This window comes from Geotrypetes seraphini, chromosome 2 (assembly GCF_902459505.1).
Source record: "Geotrypetes seraphini chromosome 2, aGeoSer1.1, whole genome shotgun sequence".
Lineage (NCBI taxonomy): Eukaryota > Metazoa > Chordata > Amphibia > Gymnophiona > Dermophiidae > Geotrypetes > Geotrypetes seraphini.
Genome location: NC_047085.1, coordinates 49,567,234 through 49,584,988, shown reverse-complemented (window position 1 = coordinate 49,584,988; position 17,755 = coordinate 49,567,234). Strand labels below are relative to the sequence as shown.

Sequence of the window (17,755 nt, the reverse complement as noted above, 5' to 3'; positions counted from 1 at the left end):
TGATGCTCAGGGATTGGATGAGGACATCACAGTGGAGGTGTTGCAAGTTATTCAACAGCTGAAACCAAGAAAATCACCTTGGTTAGATGGGTTTACGGAATTATTTTATAAGAAGTTTTCTCCCTTAATAGCACTGTTGTTGACCAGGTTATTTAATTCCCTAAAAGATGGAGAGCAGTTACATTTTTACATGAGATTGGTGGGGATTACGGTAATATCAAAACCGGGAAAGGATGCTAATTTGTGTGGTAGTTATAGACCTATTTCCCTCCTAAGCATTGACACAAAAATTTTGGCTCACATTTTAGCTGATTGTTTGTCTGCTCGTATGCCAGTGCTTATCCAGCCTGAACAAGTCGGGTTCATTGGGGGGAGGCAGGCGGCGGATGGTATTAGGAGGGTGCTGAATTTGGTTTGGCAAGCGCAGTAATTGGGGTCTCCTTGGGTGGCCGTAGCGGCTTTCATCCACGTGGATTGGAAGTTTATTGAGGCAGTCCTGCATCAGATGGGAATAGGTCAGAGCTTTATCTCCTGGATACTTACTTTATATCATACTCCGATGGCCTGTTTCAAAATTCGAGCTACATAGGGGGACGCGGCAGGAGTGCCCGCTCTCCCCATTGCCGTTTGCTTTGGTGATTGAGCCTTTAGCGCAACAAATATGCCAGTCGTGCCTAGTGTGGGGCCTTCGAATGCAGGGGGAGGACACAAATTATCTTTATTTGCAAATGATATTTTAGCCATAGTAGAGGGATCAGAGCGGTCATTCCTAGCTCTTCAGGACCTTAGGAGGAGGATCTGGAGATCAATTATATGGCCAGTCAGACCCTAACCCTAACTGTACCTCCACCCCAGTGGACCGACGGTCTTGCTCAGGGATGGGTGGAGGTGAAAAGATGCAGCTGCCAAACTGAGACACCGTCAAGTTTTCAACAGATGCAAACAGCCTGCGCTTGAACCTTCTTTTGGCAAAAGGAGAAACACAGGGAACCCAAGCTCCTTTGAAGCAAATGCAGGCTGGCTGATAAGTACCACACCAGGGATTGGCGTGGCAGCTGCAGACCAAAGTATGTGTGATCACAAAGTAGGCAAAGCTGAAAAATCGTTCTGAGCACCAGAAACCCTGTAAAAGTGACAAAAAAACCAAACCAAATAAAATAATAAAATGTGGACAGCAGAACTCCAGCTGGCACAGAAGGGAAAAAAATGTAGGTGAAGCTAAGGAACCCAGTGAAGTACACCAGAGGCACAGAGAAAAAAAAATCTGAAGTAGAATACTGCAGATGGCACGTGGCCATGGGTTCACTACCCTTCTGTCTAGAATGTCTCACCTATTGCACTGGAATAAGTTAGTACAGCCTACCATCAGCTAGAAGTAGAGAAAATACTGAATCTTTCCACTGGGTACCAGCTGGTTAAACCCGTGATATTATTGGTAAAGATCAGACTTTTCTTTACTTCCACCTGGCGGAAGGAGGGGATAACACCACTTGTGCAGAACAGTACAGCCAGATAACTAGGAATTTTAATCACAGAAGCTGTGATCTAAGAAAGCAGGAAAACTTGGCCCTAAACAGACTGTGAACAAACAAAACTTTTCCACAATAAAATTTTTTTCATTTGCCGATAATAGGTTTTATCCAGTTACTAGAAAATGTTTGCAACACAGGAATTGGTCATGAATTGAACTCCATGTTGACTTGCTAGCAAAGATACCCCACAAAATCAGTAGTTTTAAGTTTTGTCAACTAATGAGTAATACTGAACATACCAATGACATCTCTTTGCTGTGGCTGCTCTTCTCTAGGTACCTCTGGATTTTCAAATTCTTTCAGGAACTCATCCAGGTTGTCAGCTTCTCCCCCTTTCCTTCTCTTTCTAAGCTCATCTGGTACAAGAGGTGTAAGACAGCGCGTAAAAAGCTACATGGGCAAATAATCACATGAATATAGATAAGTTATACAACACTTCATTTCCCACACACAATCAGTGTTAAACAGAAATAAAAAAGGTAAGACACAAATACAAAAAAACCAAAATGGAATTGTCCAGATCAGAATGATGTGCACTAAAAAAGTGTCCTCCAACTCATCTGATAATGTGAAGATCTTTATTCCTCCAATGTCACAATGGTACATTCAAACGACTCTATGACTCAATGACTCGACATGTACATGTTTCGGCCAACAGGCCTGCCTCAGGAGTCTTGAGAATCACGAATGATGATATACAAAGAATGTTACCACTCACATAGATTTGACCAAAATTCCAATAAGGAATGTTTTTAATATGTCATTGGGAGTAAAAGCCTTTCACGAGAAGAGGCAAATGAAGATACGATCGAGATCCCCAGTATTAGTATGTCAATTCAACGTTCTCCACCAAAAAAAAAAATAACCCTGTTTCCTTTTTGTACAGTTTCAGAAAGCTTCGAGGAAGTTGTCCTTTTGTTCCAGTATTTATAGATTGCATCACTGCCCCGTCTACCCTTTTCGCAAAGTTGACGCAATCTATAAATTTCGTTTGCCTCTTCTCGTGAAAGGCTTTTACTCCCAATGACATATCAAAAATATTCCTTATTGGAATTTTGGTCAAATCTATGTGAGTGGTAGAATTCTTTGTATATCATCATTCGTGATTCTCAAGACTCCTGAGGCAGGCCTGTTGGCCGAAACATGTACATGTCAAGTCATAGAGTCGTTTGAATGTACCATTGTGACACTGGAGGAATAAAGATCTTCACATTATCAGATGAGTTGGAGGACACTTTTTAGTGCACATCATTCTGATCTGGACAATTCCATTTTAGTTTTTTTGCACTTAATATGGACAACACATCATATGGAAAGATTAGGTTCTTACCTCAATCTTATTTCCAGTAGACTTGACCGATGGGTTCCTTTCTCCCAACTGCAACAATTGCAGAAGGCCATCATCGACATTTTTCAACTCTTGCCTTCTCATATCCTTAGGCAATGCGCCTCCGTTTGTATCAAAGCAATAAATAACCCCAAAAAAGTTAGAAATAACAAGGAGGACATGGGAAATAAAGAATGACAGGGTGACTATTACCCGCAGCTGGCCGCGGGTAACCCGCCAAAACGGGGAGGAAAAAAACTAGTCACCGCAAGTATGGGGACAGGGCCATTCACTGTCCCGTGGAGTGGTGAATGGCCTTGTCTCCACAGCAAAGTATCTGCCGCATTGCTTCCCTTCCTACCCCTCCTAGTCAGCAACCCTCCTTGTGATTACAACACTCGCTCCCTTTCACTGGCAGCAAAAACAAACAAACAAACAAAAAAAACCACAACCCATCCAGGCATCTCTTCCCCTCATCTTGCCACCTCCCTTCCTTCCCCTCACCTTCACAGGCGCTCTTCAGAATTTCTCTTTCCGAGATGTCCGGATATGGTAAATCATTCTCACAAGTCCCGTGCGACTGCCCTAAAGCTTCTCCTCTGATGCTGAGGAGGGAATTAAGCCCTGTGATCTATCCCGTTGTAACTGTACTAGATCTGCGTACCATGGCCAACATGGCAATCTGGTGCCACTAAAATCACTTAGCCAAGATGGGTCACCATTCTTCGAATGATCTGACTTACCATTGGCCATGGGGAAAATACATACAACAGCTCTACTGTTGGCCAAGGCTGGATTAGGGCATTTAAATTGGCGCTTTCTGGCTCAAATTGCCATCTGAAGTACCAAGGTACTTTCTTCTTGTCTGCTGAAGGTATCTAGTCAATTGCCAGCCTTCCCCAGAGCGATACAATTTTGTTAAAAACATTCTAGGACAGCTTCTAGTGGGCTTCTGCCCAACAAAACAACAATTGGGTCTCCAAATGTAACTGAGCACTCATGGTGCCTCCTTGTCTGGTGGTGCTTGCCACCATTGTGGCTTGGCTGAAGACCCTGACCACTTTGCCTTCCAGATTCAGTTTGAAGGCCATAGAAAAAACTGGAAAAGACTTAATTATAGTTTCTGGTGGAACTCTATGTCACATTTATAAAATGGAAAGGACAATAGACACACAGAAGGAGAATTTTAGAAAATTTCAGGAGATTTGGGAGCCATTAACAAAATATTGCAATGACTGAATATTATTTTTCCACTTAAAAATGTATATCCGGAGAGTGGGAAGGGTTATTTGGTTTGATTATTAAATAACGTATGTAGGAATGGGGTTTATGGTAGATTTTATTGAATTTAAAGAATATTATTGATTAGGGGGGAGGGGGGATAATTTCTGATGTGGATTTTAACAGAATATTAAGTGCTGTATTTTGAGTTTAAAATGTTATATATGCTGTTACACTTATTGTAAGTTTTTAAAAAAATGAATAAAGAATTGGGGGGCAAAACAGTATCAAAGGCAGCAGATAGATTGAGAAGGATGAGGATAGCTGAATTAAAGTTTCAAAAATTTGGTTAAAGGGTTTTTGGAGGTGGAGACAATTAAGGAGGCCCCAAATACCCTTAAAACTTTATCTTCAGGACCCTCCCCCCACCTCCCCGATGTCTCCTATAGACAGTAATGTCCAGTGCCTGCATCAGCTCTCACTGCAGCTGGCAAATGGAGATTTCTACCTCAAACAAGCTTCTAGGTCTCTCCAGGGGCTTGTCTCTTCAGGCTGCCCTTCTAGTCAGACCCAGAGTGCCTGAAACCCTTGACCCAACTAGCTCCTCACATATCCTCAGGGATAAAGGGGGGCAGGGGGGCACACAGTCCACTGGGCAACACAGGACCATGCAGCTTGCACTCAAGCACCTGATAAATCAAGAGGCAAGCCAGGCTACAAGGGGAAACAGATCCAGAGCTGTCCAAAAGGCTAGTGCAGGCTGGCTAGTCAGGTTCCTTAGAAGGGCATCACCCCGCTCCCCCCCCCCCCCCAGTTACAGCCCTCCAAACACAGAGGCTATATCTTCTCTCGGGCAAAGCCATTTCAGGATTTCTGGGAACCGCTGTAGCACCCGAAGCCTCAAAGATTGGGAGATAAAGAGCAGAAGACACTTTCTCATCTCACTTGCAAAAGGAGGAACTGAGGCACTGCCCAGGGACACAAGGAGATGAAGTTGAAAATGTAAATGTTGTCTTCTGCAATCTTCATGACTGGGGGAAAGGAACCCAGTAGGTCAAGCCTATTGTACCCTTTGCACTGGAAAAACATTTGAAGAGCGAATTCACAGAATTCTGCACAACACATGGCACACCCCCCCAAAAACACAAAAGGGAGTTTTAGTATAAACAGATATAAGGGGGAAGGGACTCGCATACCACCTTTTGTGGTTACATATTCAAAGTAGTTTACATATATACAGGTATATATTCTGTACTTGTGGCAATAGAGGATTAGGTGACTTGCACAGGGTCACAAAGAGCAGCACTAGGATTTGATCTCACAACCTCCGAGTGCAGAGGCAGCATCTCTACCACTAGACCAGGGGTAGGGAACTCCGGTCCTCGAGAGCCGTATTCCAGTCAGGTTTTCCCCAATGAATATGCATGAGATCTATTTGCATGCACTGCTTTCAATGCATATTTATTTTGGGAAATCATGAAAACCCGACTGGAATATGGCTCTCGAGGACCGGAGTTCCCTACCCCTGCACTAGACCATTCCTTACCCATCAGTCTATTTAGTCGGACAATGCCTATAAGCACAGTGAGCATTCTATGCAAAAAAAAAAAAAAAGCCAAAGGAAATACTGTGCATATTTTAGAACTGTTCACACTGTAATTTTCTTAAGCAGAATTCTCCCATTATAAGGGCTGACTCTTCCCCCAGGCATGAAATCCACCCCTCATCAACTGCAGAACTCTCCCTTTTCAGGTTCCACCTTCATCAGCTCTCTCTCAGATCACTTCCTTCTTCTTACTTGGTAAATTCAGCCCCTAGCTTTCTCCAATATGAATACATTGTGTTTCTCTCTCTGTGTCCATCTGTTCCCTACTCTTCAGCATTCATTGCCGCCACCGCCGCCCCCCCTGTTTTTTCTCTCCCTCTTAGCAAAACTCATTGTCTATCCCCAATGTCTCTCCCTGTCCCCAGGTAAAACCAACTCACTTTTCAATTCCCAAACCCTCATCCAGGACTCCTACACTTTTCTCCAGCCATTTCCTCCAATGGTACAGCAAAATACTGCGTAGGTGCAGTTCTTGCTGCATCCTCCTTTGCCATTATGGGCCAAATTGCTTGTCTGAACAGCGAGGGCCTCTGAGAAGGATGTGGTTTAAAGGCATAAACTGGAACCAAGGTGGCAGAGGAGAACATGGCCAGCTGGTCAAGCCATTACTGCAGCCTATGCAGAATTCTGCAAGTGAAGTGCAGTCACAGTTGTATAGAAATCCCCACGAGTAGCATGTGTACATTTTGCATGGCTAAATGGAAATCTTTCAAAGAAATACATTTATGAAATGGCTTTACTTTCAGTAGTCTACTGTTCCACAAAGGTTGAGCAGGAAGTGAGAACAGCTTTTCTACTCCACCAGTCTCTTTCCACATCATTAGTTTCTTAGTGGGAGGTGCAAGATCCAGAGTAGTGACAATATCAGAATAGTCGCTCAGCTGGGCTCGAATTGTCTTGCTATCCAACTCTTTCACACTGTCTACGATTAGCTTTCTCTTTCGTTTAGCTTTGGTTTCCTTCACTACAGAAAGAAAAAAAAATAAACAAACATAATTCATGAATTATACTGTATTGATATTTTAGATGCCAGCAAGAATATTATTTATGGTCTACTGGCTATAAGCCCCTACAACAGTAAGAACTGACAGGTACTGCCATTCAAGGAGTGAAAGACTAGCTGCATTAGAAAAAAAAAAGAAAATGACAGATTCAAGAGTACACTTCTCCCTCCGTATTCGCGGGGGATACGTTCCAGCTATAGCCGCGAATATGGACAAACCGTGAATAACTATTGTATGTGTTATTCAAGGTTTTTTTGTAAAAGATAGCGGTTTTGTTTGTTTACAAAAATTAGATTGCTCTAAGTCTCATAGATGTTGGCATTGTCATCTCGATGCGGGGACTTTAGATCATCTATTGTTTTATTTCCCATTTATTATGGCTTTTTGGAAGTTGATTTGGGGCCAAATAAATTGCTTGCTAGAGAATCATGTGGCATTATCGTATAACACAGTTTTATTTGGTATGTCAATGAGAGCTAAGAGCCAAATATCTTCAAAAATAATAAACTTTTACTGATTCTGACAGGAGTTGCCATTCAGCAAATAACGTATAATTGGAAAAATTGGAACAGATTGAATTATAGTTTTTGGTGGAGATCAGTGTGTCATATTTATAAAATGGAAAGAGCATTAGTTCAAAAAGGATATTTTAATAAATTTCAGGATGTGTGGGGGCCATTAATAAATTATTGTAATAAATAGATATTATTTTTCCCTGATTAACATAAATGAAAGAATGGGGAGGGGGGTGGGTTTTTGATTTTCATTATTTGTTATGAAGGGAAGGAAAGAATTTATTATATTATATGTATTATTTGATATTAGAATGGTGGGAGGAAAGGGGATAGATCTTATTTAATGAGAAAATTTGTGGAATTTCAAGTGATGTATTAAGTTAAAATGTTGTTACTTTCTGTGCACTTGATGTAAAATATAAAATGAATAAAGAATTTAAAAACAAACAAACCGCAAATAACATACAATAGTTATTCGCAGTTTTGTGAAAGGACTACTACTAAATACTATTAATATTCACAATATTGGTGGAATAACGATACAGTACTGTATTATTGAATACTGTAACAATATTTATTGAATACAAGTAATACTGTAATCTCAGGATAAACAAAAAAGTTCAATACAGTACTGCTTTCTCAAAAAGGAAAAAAAGAAATGTTCAATACTGAAAGTTCAATATTGGAATACCTGCACAGTACAGTAATTATAAATACCAAAAAACTGACTTCACTTGAATGAGCGACCTATCTATGGAGAGTGATCAAAAAATTGTTAATTGCTCAGAGACATGAAACTCTGCAAGGAAGGTTAAAAAAAAAACCCTAGTAGTGGTAAAGAGTTCACTTTCTGTCATTGCAACTGCTTCAAATAATGATCACGCTCCAAGCCAAGGTCTTGAATAAATAAATAAATAAATAAATATCTAAGTCTTTCAAAATACTTATAAAAATTCTAGACTATTTGTCAAGCTTCCCTAGATCTGTTTCTCAGGTTATCCATGCCTACCAGAGTACCTACTCTATTGCAGATTTCGATATTTGCAAAGAGGCAAACCTTACCAAAAAGCCCTTCTGGAAGATAGCTTCATAAATATTTTATTTTTATTTTTTTTAATTCTTTATTCATTTTCAAACTTTCATCAAGTGTAAATATTTTTTTTTTTCATCTTTATTCCTTTTTATTTCTTTCAACAAGTGTACAATATTATTACAAGTAATTCACATCACTCACTTGACATTCTTAACCAATATTATTACACGTTTTAATTCCCTCCACCCACCTCCCATCCCCTCCCATATCAACAAAATATTTTATCCAAACATATACATACTTAGACTCTCCCTCCCCCCCATTTATACAAATTATCCCCTAAGGAAAAAGAATAAACCTTAATCATTACAATATTCAATTAATGGCCTCCACACCTCCTTAAACCTTTTAAAATATCCCCTCTGTACTGCAAGAAATCTTTCCATCTTATACAAATGACAAACTGAGTTCCACCAAAAACTACAATTCAATCTAGAAAGCACAGTTACTTACCGTAACAGGTGTTATCCAGGGACAGCAGGCAGAAATTCTTAACGCATGGGTGACGTCACCGACGGAGCCCCGGTACGGACATTTTTCACTAGAAAGTTCTAGTTGGCCGCACCGCGCATGCGTGAGTGCCTTCCCGCCCAACGGAGGAGTGCGTGGTCCCCAGTTAAGATAAGCCAGCTAAGAAGCCAACCCGGGGAGGAGTGTGGGTCGTAAGAATATCTGCCTGCTGTCCCTGGATAACACCCGTTACAGTAAGTAACTGTGCTTTATCCCAGGACAAGCAGGCAGCATATTCTTAACGCATGGGTGACCTCCAAGCTAACAGAGAGGGAGGAGGGATGGTTGGCCATTAGGAAAATAAATTGTGTAACACAGATTGGCCGAAGTGCCCATCCCGTCTGGAGAAGGTATCCAGACAGTAGTGAGTAGTGAATGTGTGAACTGAGGACCAAGTGGCCGCCTTGCAGATTTCCTCGATGGGCGTGGAATGGAGGAAAGCCACAGAAGCAGCCATAGCTCTGACCCTGTGGGCCGTGACCGCACCTTCCAGTGAGAGACCGGTCCGAGCATAACAGAACACAATGCAGGCAGCAAGCCAGTTGGAAAGCGTCCGTTTGGAGACAGGACGACCTAGACGGTTAGGGTCGAAGGACAAAAGGAGCTGAGGAGATGAGCGGTGAGCCCTGGTACGGTCAAGGTAGTAAGCAAGGGCACGCTTACAGTCCAGCGTGTGCAATGCCTGTTCCCCAGGATGAGAATGGGGCTTAGGGAAAAAGACAGGCAACACAATGGACTGGTTGAGATGAAAGTCCGAGACCACCTTGGGAAGGAATTTAGGATGGGTACGCAGAACCACCTTGTCATGGTGAAAAACAGTGAAAGATGGGTCGGCAACCAGTGCATGCAGCTCACTAACCCTCCTGGCAGAGGTGATGGCAATGAGGAAAAGCACCTTCCATGTAAGAAATTTGAGTGAAGTTGTGGCAAGAGTCTCAAACGGAGGTTTCATGAGTGCTGATAAAATCACATTCAGGTCCCAGACGAATGGAGGAGGCTTCAGAGGTGGTTTGACATTGAAGAGGCCTCTCATGAACCGGGAAACCAGGGGATGAGCCGTAAGAGGTTTTCCGAGGATAGGCTCATGGAACGCAGTGATGGCACTGAGGTGGACTCTGATTGAGGTCGACTTGAGGCCAGCGTCGGAGAGAGAGAGCAAATAGTCCTGTATGGTTACCACCGCCAATGAGGTGGGATCGTGATGATGAAGCAGACACCAAGAGGAGAACCGGGTCCACTTCTGATGGTAACATTGGAGGGTGGCCGGATTCCTGGAGGTATCCAGAATACGACGGACAGGCTGAGATAGATTCTCTGGAGGTCAGCCAGAGAGAAACCAAGCTGTCAGGTGGAGCGAGGACAGATTGGGATGTAGTAGAGACTGATGCTGCTGTGTAAGTAGAGTAGGAAACACAGGAAGAGGAATGGGTTCCCTTGAGCTGAGCTGGAGCAGGAGGGAGAACCAGTGTTGGCGAGGCCACCGAGGGGCGATGAGAATCATGGTGGCTTTGTCCCTGCGGAGTTTGAATAACGTCCGCAACATCAGAGGCAGTGGAGGAAAGGCATAGAGGAATCGATCCGTCCAGTCGAGCAGGAATGCATCCGGGGCCAGACGATGAGGAGAGAAGAGTCTGGAACAGAACTGGGGCAGCTGATGGTTGTGAGGAGCTGCAAAGAGGTCCACCTGAGGGGTGCCCCACCGAGCAAAGATGGAGCGGAGTGTGGGGGGATCCAGAGTCCACTCGTGAGGTTGAAGGATGCGGCTGAGATTGTCGGCCAGGGAGTTCTGTTCGCCCTGGATATAGACAGCCTTGAGGAAGAGACTGCGGGCCGTGGCCCAGGTCCAGATGCGGATGGCCTCCTGACAGAGGAGGGGAGAGCCGGTGCCGCCTTGCTTGTTTATGTAGTACATGGCGACTTGGTTGTCTGTGCACAGGAGAAGAACCTGAGGGTAGAGAAGGTGCTGGAAGGCCTTGAGGGCATAGAACATGGCCCTGAGTTCCAGGAAATTGATGTGATGTTGACGCTCCTGAGGGGTCCAGAGTCCCTGAGTGCGAAGTTCTCACAGGTGAGCTCCCCATGCATAGGGGGAGGCATCTGTGGTTATGATCATGGAGTGAGGGGGTAGATGAAAGAGTAGACCCCTGGAAAGATTGGATGAGTTCAACCACCATTGAAGAGATTGCTGAAGAGACGATGTCACAGAGATGGGATGAGAAAGAGGATCGGTGGTCTGTGACCATTGGTTGGCTAGAGTCCATTGAGGTGTCCTGAGGTGGAGTCGCGCCAGAGGAAGCACATGGACCGTCGAGGCCATGTGGCCCAGGAGGACCATCATCTGCCGAGCTGGAATGGAGTGATGAAGGAGCACCTGGCGGCAGAGGTGGAGCAGGGTCCGTTGGCGGTCGGGGGGGAGAAACGCCCTCATGAGAGTGGTATCGAGAACGGCTCCAATGAACTGAAGTCGCTGTGTGGGAAGCAGATGCGACTTGGGGTAGTTGATCTCGAACCCTAGGAGATGGAGGAAGGAGATGGTGTACTGAGTGGCTTGTAGCACAAGTGGAGACGTAGGTGCTTTTACCAACCAATCGTCCAAGTAGGGGAACACCTGGAGGTTGTGAGACCTGAGAAAGGCCGCCACCACAATAAGGCACTTGGTGAACACCCTGGGCGATGATGCGAGGCCAAAGGGTAGCACCTTGTACTGATAGTGGCGGTGCTGTATCTGAAATCGGAGGTAGCGACGTGAATTCAGATGGATTGGAATGCGAGTGTAGGCCTCTTTGAGGTCCAGGGAACATAGCCAGTCGTGTTGAGAGAGAAGAGGATAAAGCGTGGCCAGGGAGAGCATTCTGAACTTTTCCTTGACCAGACACTTGTTGAAGTCCCGGAGATCGAGGATGGGACGAAGGTCTCCTGTCTTCTTGGGAACCAGGAAGTAGCGGGAGTAGAATCCCTGACCCCTTTGGTCTGTGGGAACCTCTTCGATGGCATTGAGGAGAAGGAGGGATTGGACCTCCCTCAGGAGGAGAAGGGACTGGGAGGAGTGGGATGCAGACTCTATAGGAGGGTTGTCTGGTGGAAGAGTCTGGAAGTTGAGAGAGTAGCCGTGGCGGATGATGTTGAGGACCCACAGGTCTGATGTGATGACCTCCCAACGGTTGAGGAAGAGTTGGAGACGTCCTCCGATTGGCTGAGGAAGAGGTAATGATGGTGGAAGACTGGCTATGCCCTGGAGAAAGGAGTCAAAAGGGCTGAGATGGATTTGACGGAGGAAGAGGCTTGGCAGGTTGGTGAGATTGAGAGCGAGCCTGAGTGTGTTGTTGTTGACAAGGTCTGCGAGGCTGCTGTTGGGGCGGGTTGAGAGGCCTGGCCGAGAACCTGCGCTGGTAAGAGGACTGTGGTCTATAAGGATGAGCAGGTGGAGCCTTCTTTTTAGGTTTTACCAGAGTGTCCCATCTGGTCTCATGTGCTGAGAGCTTCTGGGTGGTTGAATCCAGGGACTCCCCAAAAAGTTCATCCCCAAGACAGGGTGCGTTAGCTAGGCGGTCTTGGTGGTTGATGTCAAGATCAGATACCCTCAACCAGGCCAGACGTCGCATGGCAACAGCTATGGCAGACGCTCGGGAGGTTAGCTCAAATGAATCATAAATAGAGCGCACCATGAATTTCCGCAGTTGAAGGAGGCTGGAAATTTGTTGTTGAAAGAGTGGAACTTTGCGTTCAGGGATGTATTTTTGTAGGGCGGATAGTTGTAGTACGAGATACTTCATATAAAATGAGAAGTGAAATGTGTAATTATTCACCCTGTTGGCTAGCATGGCATTTTGATAAAGGCGTTTGCCAAACTTATCCATCGTTTTGCCTTCTCTGCCAGGAGGGGTAGAGGCATAAACACTGGAGCCCTGAGTTTTCTTTAATGTAGACTCAACTAGGAGAGACTCATGGGGCAATTGAGGTTTGTCAAAACCCGGAATTGGGATGACCCTGTATAGGCTGTCAAGCTTACGAGGAGCTCCGGGGACAGTGAGTGGATTTTCCCAATTTTTATAAAAAGTTTCCCGCAGTATGTCATGGACGGGTAACTTGAGGAACTCTTTGGGAGGTTGTTCAAAGTCTAAGGCATCCAGAAAGGCCTGGGACTTTTTGGAGTCGGACTCTAAAGGAAGAGAAAGAGCCGCCGACATCTCCCTGAGGAATTTGGTGAAAGAGGATTGCTCAGGCTTGGAAGTGGTATCGGTCACTGAGAGTTCCTCGTCTGTGGATGATGCGTCCTCTTCGGTACCGGGTGGGGATTCTTCCCATAAGTCCGGGTCCCTGATATCAGTGTGCGCACGCCAACATGTCGGGGTGGAAGGCTCGGTGTGGCGGGTCTTAGAAAGAGACTTGCCAGAGCGCATGGAGACGGTACCGGGAGAGGAAGACCGGTGCTGATCCCGGTTCCGGGAAGAGCGGTGCCATTCTGGGTCCCGGGGAGACCGGTGCCCTTCCTGGTCCCGAGGAGGATCGACCTCAGAGCGGGTCTGTACCACAGGATGAGAACGGGGTGGTTCAGCCGAGAGGACTGGCATGGAAGTGTTGAGTGGCACCGAAGGGGTGGACACCGGTGGGACGGTGCGAGGCTCGGGCCGGTCTGGTACCGAAAGAAGCGGTGCCAAGAGGGTCAGTAACAGGTGCTGGAGTTTTTGCTGCAGCTGTTCCTGTAATTTGCATGGAGTATGGCCGCGATGCGGTCATCCAGGGGTGGCACCGGGACCGCTTTTTTCTTTTTCGGTTCCATAGGTGCTGCTCCACGCCCCGGCGATGAGGAGGCCGATGACGAGGCACTCACCGAGATCGGGGCGGAGCGTTTGCGGGGTCGGCGTGAGGCCGGGATGACCGCCGTCGCCACTGTGGCAGGCGGGCGCTCAAGGGAGGTGGAAGGCTTCTTAGCCGGCTTACCTGGTGCCAGCGACCCCGAGGAAGGATCGGGCGTCGAAGTGGTCGGTGCCGTCTTTTGCGGTATCATCGACATCGCTGCAGGTTCCATAGCAGATCCGGTACCGAAAAGGATGTTCTGCTGGATCTGCCGATTTTGTAAGGTTTCTTAAGGGTGGCACAGCGGGTGCAGGTGTCAGCCCGATGCTCTGGACCCAAACACTGTAGGCACCAATTGTGTGGATCAGTGAGGGAGATTGGGCGTGCACACCGCTGGCACTTCTTAAAGCCCGGTTGAGGGGGCATGAAGGGAAACACGGCCTCCGCAAAATCAAAACCGGAGGCCTGTATGGTGACAACAGGCCCCGCTGGGGCCGGTTTCAAAAAATAGAGAAAATCGAGAGATTTTTTTTTTTTAAATCGAATAAAAAAGAGAACCCGAAGTGGGGAAAAGAGAAAAAACGAGAAAAAAGCGCAAGAGGGAAGGCAAAAAGGATGTTTTCAACGGCCGTTGAAACCACATGCGTCTTCTTCGCTCCGCGGAAACGAAGAAACTGGGGACCACGCACTCCTCCGTCGGGCGGGAAGGCACTCACGCATGCGCGGTGCGGCCAACTAGAACTTTCTAGTGAAAAATGTCCGTACCGGGGCTCCGTCGGTGACGTCACCCATGCGTTAAGAATATGCTGCCTGCTTGTCCTGGGATAATAGTCTTTCCAATTAGTCGTTATTTGTTGAATTCCCACTCCAGTAAGAATCATCAATAATTTGTTGTTTGCTGCAGATATCTGACTTTTGGCCCTCATACACATTCCAAAAATCACTGTGTCGTAGGATAATGCTACATGATTTTCCATCAATATATTAACTTGATCCCATATTGATATCCAAAATGCCTGAATACATGGACAATAAAATAAAAGATGGTCTAAAGTTCCAATTTCAATTTTACAATGCCAGCATCTATTAGACTTAGAGCAATCTAATTTTTGTAATCTAGTAGGGGTCCAGAATGCTCTATGCAACAAAAAGAATCATGTTTGCCTAATAGATGCCGACATCGTACCTTTAATTCTCCAAGACCAAATACGTGGCCATTGAGATGCATTAATTTGATGCTTAATCTCAATGCTCCAAATATCTCTTAATCCATTTTTTGGTTTCTTATTCAAATAATTAGATATAATTTTATACCACTTTGCGGCCTGGTGTCCCAGAAAATCTGCCTGGAAACATAAGAATTCTAAGCTGTAATGATCATTTAAAGATTTCCATTCAGGGAACCCCACCTGAATAGCCTGCTTCAATTGCAACCACTTATAACTTTGTTTTTTATTCAGACCATATTTATGTTGCAATTGTGAAAAATCAAGCAGCTTACCATTATCAATTACTTCCGTTAAGGATCTTATACCTGCTTTAATCCAATCCTTCCAGACAACCTTAAACCCGCCTATTTGTATCTTGGAGTTTACCCAAATAGTCTGTTGTTTTGATTTTAAAATAGAATCACTAGTTAATTTATCTACAAATCGTAATGTTTTCCAAGTATCCATTAATACTTTATTGTCTTTACGTATTCTAGGCACTTTTATACCAAGCAGAAGATCAAGCCTAAGTGGAAAAATAAGTGATCTCTCCACCCATAACCACTCTGGTAGTTGTTCCAAAAGCTCTGGGAGGACCCAATACATGCCTTGCCCCATGATATAGGCCTGATGATACCTATAAAAATTGGGAAAATTTACCCCACCCTCCTCAATTGGTCTTTGCAAAGACACTAGAGCCACTCTTGCAATTTTACCCAGCCAAATAAACTTAACCAGAATACTATTTAATTTTTTATAAAAAGACCCCTGAAAAAACACTGGTATCATTCCCAATTGATAGCAAACTACAGGCAAAATCATCATTTTAACAGTTTGAACTCTTCCCTACCATGACAAATGTAAAGGATTCCATTGCTCACATAACTCTGTTACTTTTTGTAATAAAAATTTTTCGTTTATTCTCATTGTCTCTTCGAGTGTTTTATTCAACCAAATACCTAAGTATTTTATACCATCCTCTTTCCAAATAAAAGGGAAAGAATCAAGTATACCTTTTGTACAATGCACATTTAAAGGTAAAATTTCTGATTTAGTCCAATTTATTTTGTATCCTGAGAATTTTCCAAATGTATCTATTATCTCCAGTAGACATGGAATTGTTGTTTCCGGATTCCTCAAATGAAGCAATATATCATCTGCATAAGCAGATACTTTATATTCCACTCCAGCACATGGAATACCCTCTATGTCCTTTGCCTGTTGGATAGCTAACAATAAGGGTTCAAGAACTATATCAAAGAGCAAAGGAGATAATGGACAACCCTGTCTAACTCCCCTCTGCAATTTAAAAGCATCTGAAAAATTATTATTTATATATAAATGAGCAGTTGGGGAGCTATACAGTGCTTGAATCATTTGTATAAATCCAGATCCAATACCAAACCATTCCATAGCTTGATATATGAAATTCCATTCTACACGATCAAAAGCCTTCTCAGCATCTAGTGATACTGAAAAAGCCGGATCATTAATTTGTCTTGTTAAATAATACATCTGAAATGCCAGTCTAGTATTATTTGAAGAGTGTCATTGAGCAACAAATCCAGTTTGATTTATTCCTATTATATGCGGAAGAGCTTTAGCCAATCTTAATGCTAAAATTTTAGCTAATATTTTACCATCTAGATTTATTAAAGATATAGGCCTGTAATTTGACACCAATGTTGGATCTTTATTTGGCTTTGGCAAAACAATAGTTAAAGATTCTGCCATAGTGCCTGATATACAACCTTTATTCAGTTGGTCCTGATATAGTTTTAATAAATATGGTAAAAGGGAAATTTGAAATTCTTTATAAAACTCTACTGTAAATCCATCTCCACCTGGAGCGGTCCCAACTCTAAGGGATTTCAATGCCATTTGTAACTCTTTTAATGATATAGGTTTATCTAAACTTCCTTTTATATGATCAGGAACCTTAGGTCCTTCAACTAAACTCAAAAAATCCAACCCATCTTTCTCTTTATCTAAATAAGACTCAGAAGAATACAGTGACTTATAATATTTTAAAAATTGTTTTAATATATTTCCAATTTGAGAATGAGAATTTCCTAATTCATCCTTAATTATGCTTATTTTCTCCTTTCTTTTCTTTTAAATAATTTGCCAATAATCTTCCAGCCTTATTTGCACTACCATAATACATCGTTTGTTGAGCAAAAATATCTTTCCTTACTAACCCAGAGGAAATTTCATTATATTCACTTTTTTTTTAACAATATTTGAAATGTCTCTTGTTCCCATTTATTAACCAATTTTAATTCCAAATTTTTAATTTCTTTTTCCAAATTTGCAAATTGCTTTCTTATCTGTTTCTTTTTATACGCAGAATATGATATAATTTGTCCTCTCATAGTTGCTTTGAAAGCATCGACATTTCCTCTAGATCATTAAGTCTGAAATATTCATTCATTTTTATCTGAAATTCTATGCAAAATTTAGAATCAGCAAGCAAAGTATTATCAAACCTCCATACAGGTTTGGAATTATCTTGATCTATTAAGTTATCTTCTATCCACACACCACCATGATCAGATATTACTATTGGTTCTATGTCAGCTTTTACAACTTGCTGTACCATCTGATCTGAAACAAAAATATAATCAATTCTTGAAAATGATTGATGAACATGTGAACAAAATGTAAATTCCCAATCATTAAAATGAAGAATACGCCATATATATCTTTTAAATTACATGCTTGTACCAAATTATCTAATCCCATTGATTTCATAATTCTACTAGGCTTTTTATCCATTATTGGATCTATTGAAATCCCCAGCCACCACTATATTACTTGTAGCCAGTGGTAAAACTAATTGTTGTAGAGATTTAAAGAATTCACTTTGATTCGAATTAGGGGCATATATATTTAGTAACGCCAATGTAATATTGCCCATGCTCATGTCAACAAGTAACCAC

At 43.3% G+C, this 17,755-nt stretch overlaps 1 protein-coding gene across 1 annotated transcript in view; it reads right to left on the bottom strand.

Annotated features, from left to right (window-relative positions):
- RAD21 (RAD21 cohesin complex component) overlaps positions 1-17,755 on the bottom strand; it is a 241,038-nt gene that overhangs the window by 76,152 nt on the left and 147,131 nt on the right. The window contains exons 9-10 of the mRNA XM_033933156.1: positions 6,427-6,650; positions 1,772-1,922 (exon numbers count right to left, since the gene is read on the bottom strand). Of these exons, the coding sequence (XP_033789047.1) occupies positions 1,772-1,922; positions 6,427-6,650 (375 nt within the window). The remainder of the gene's footprint in view (positions 1-1,771; positions 1,923-6,426; positions 6,651-17,755) is intronic.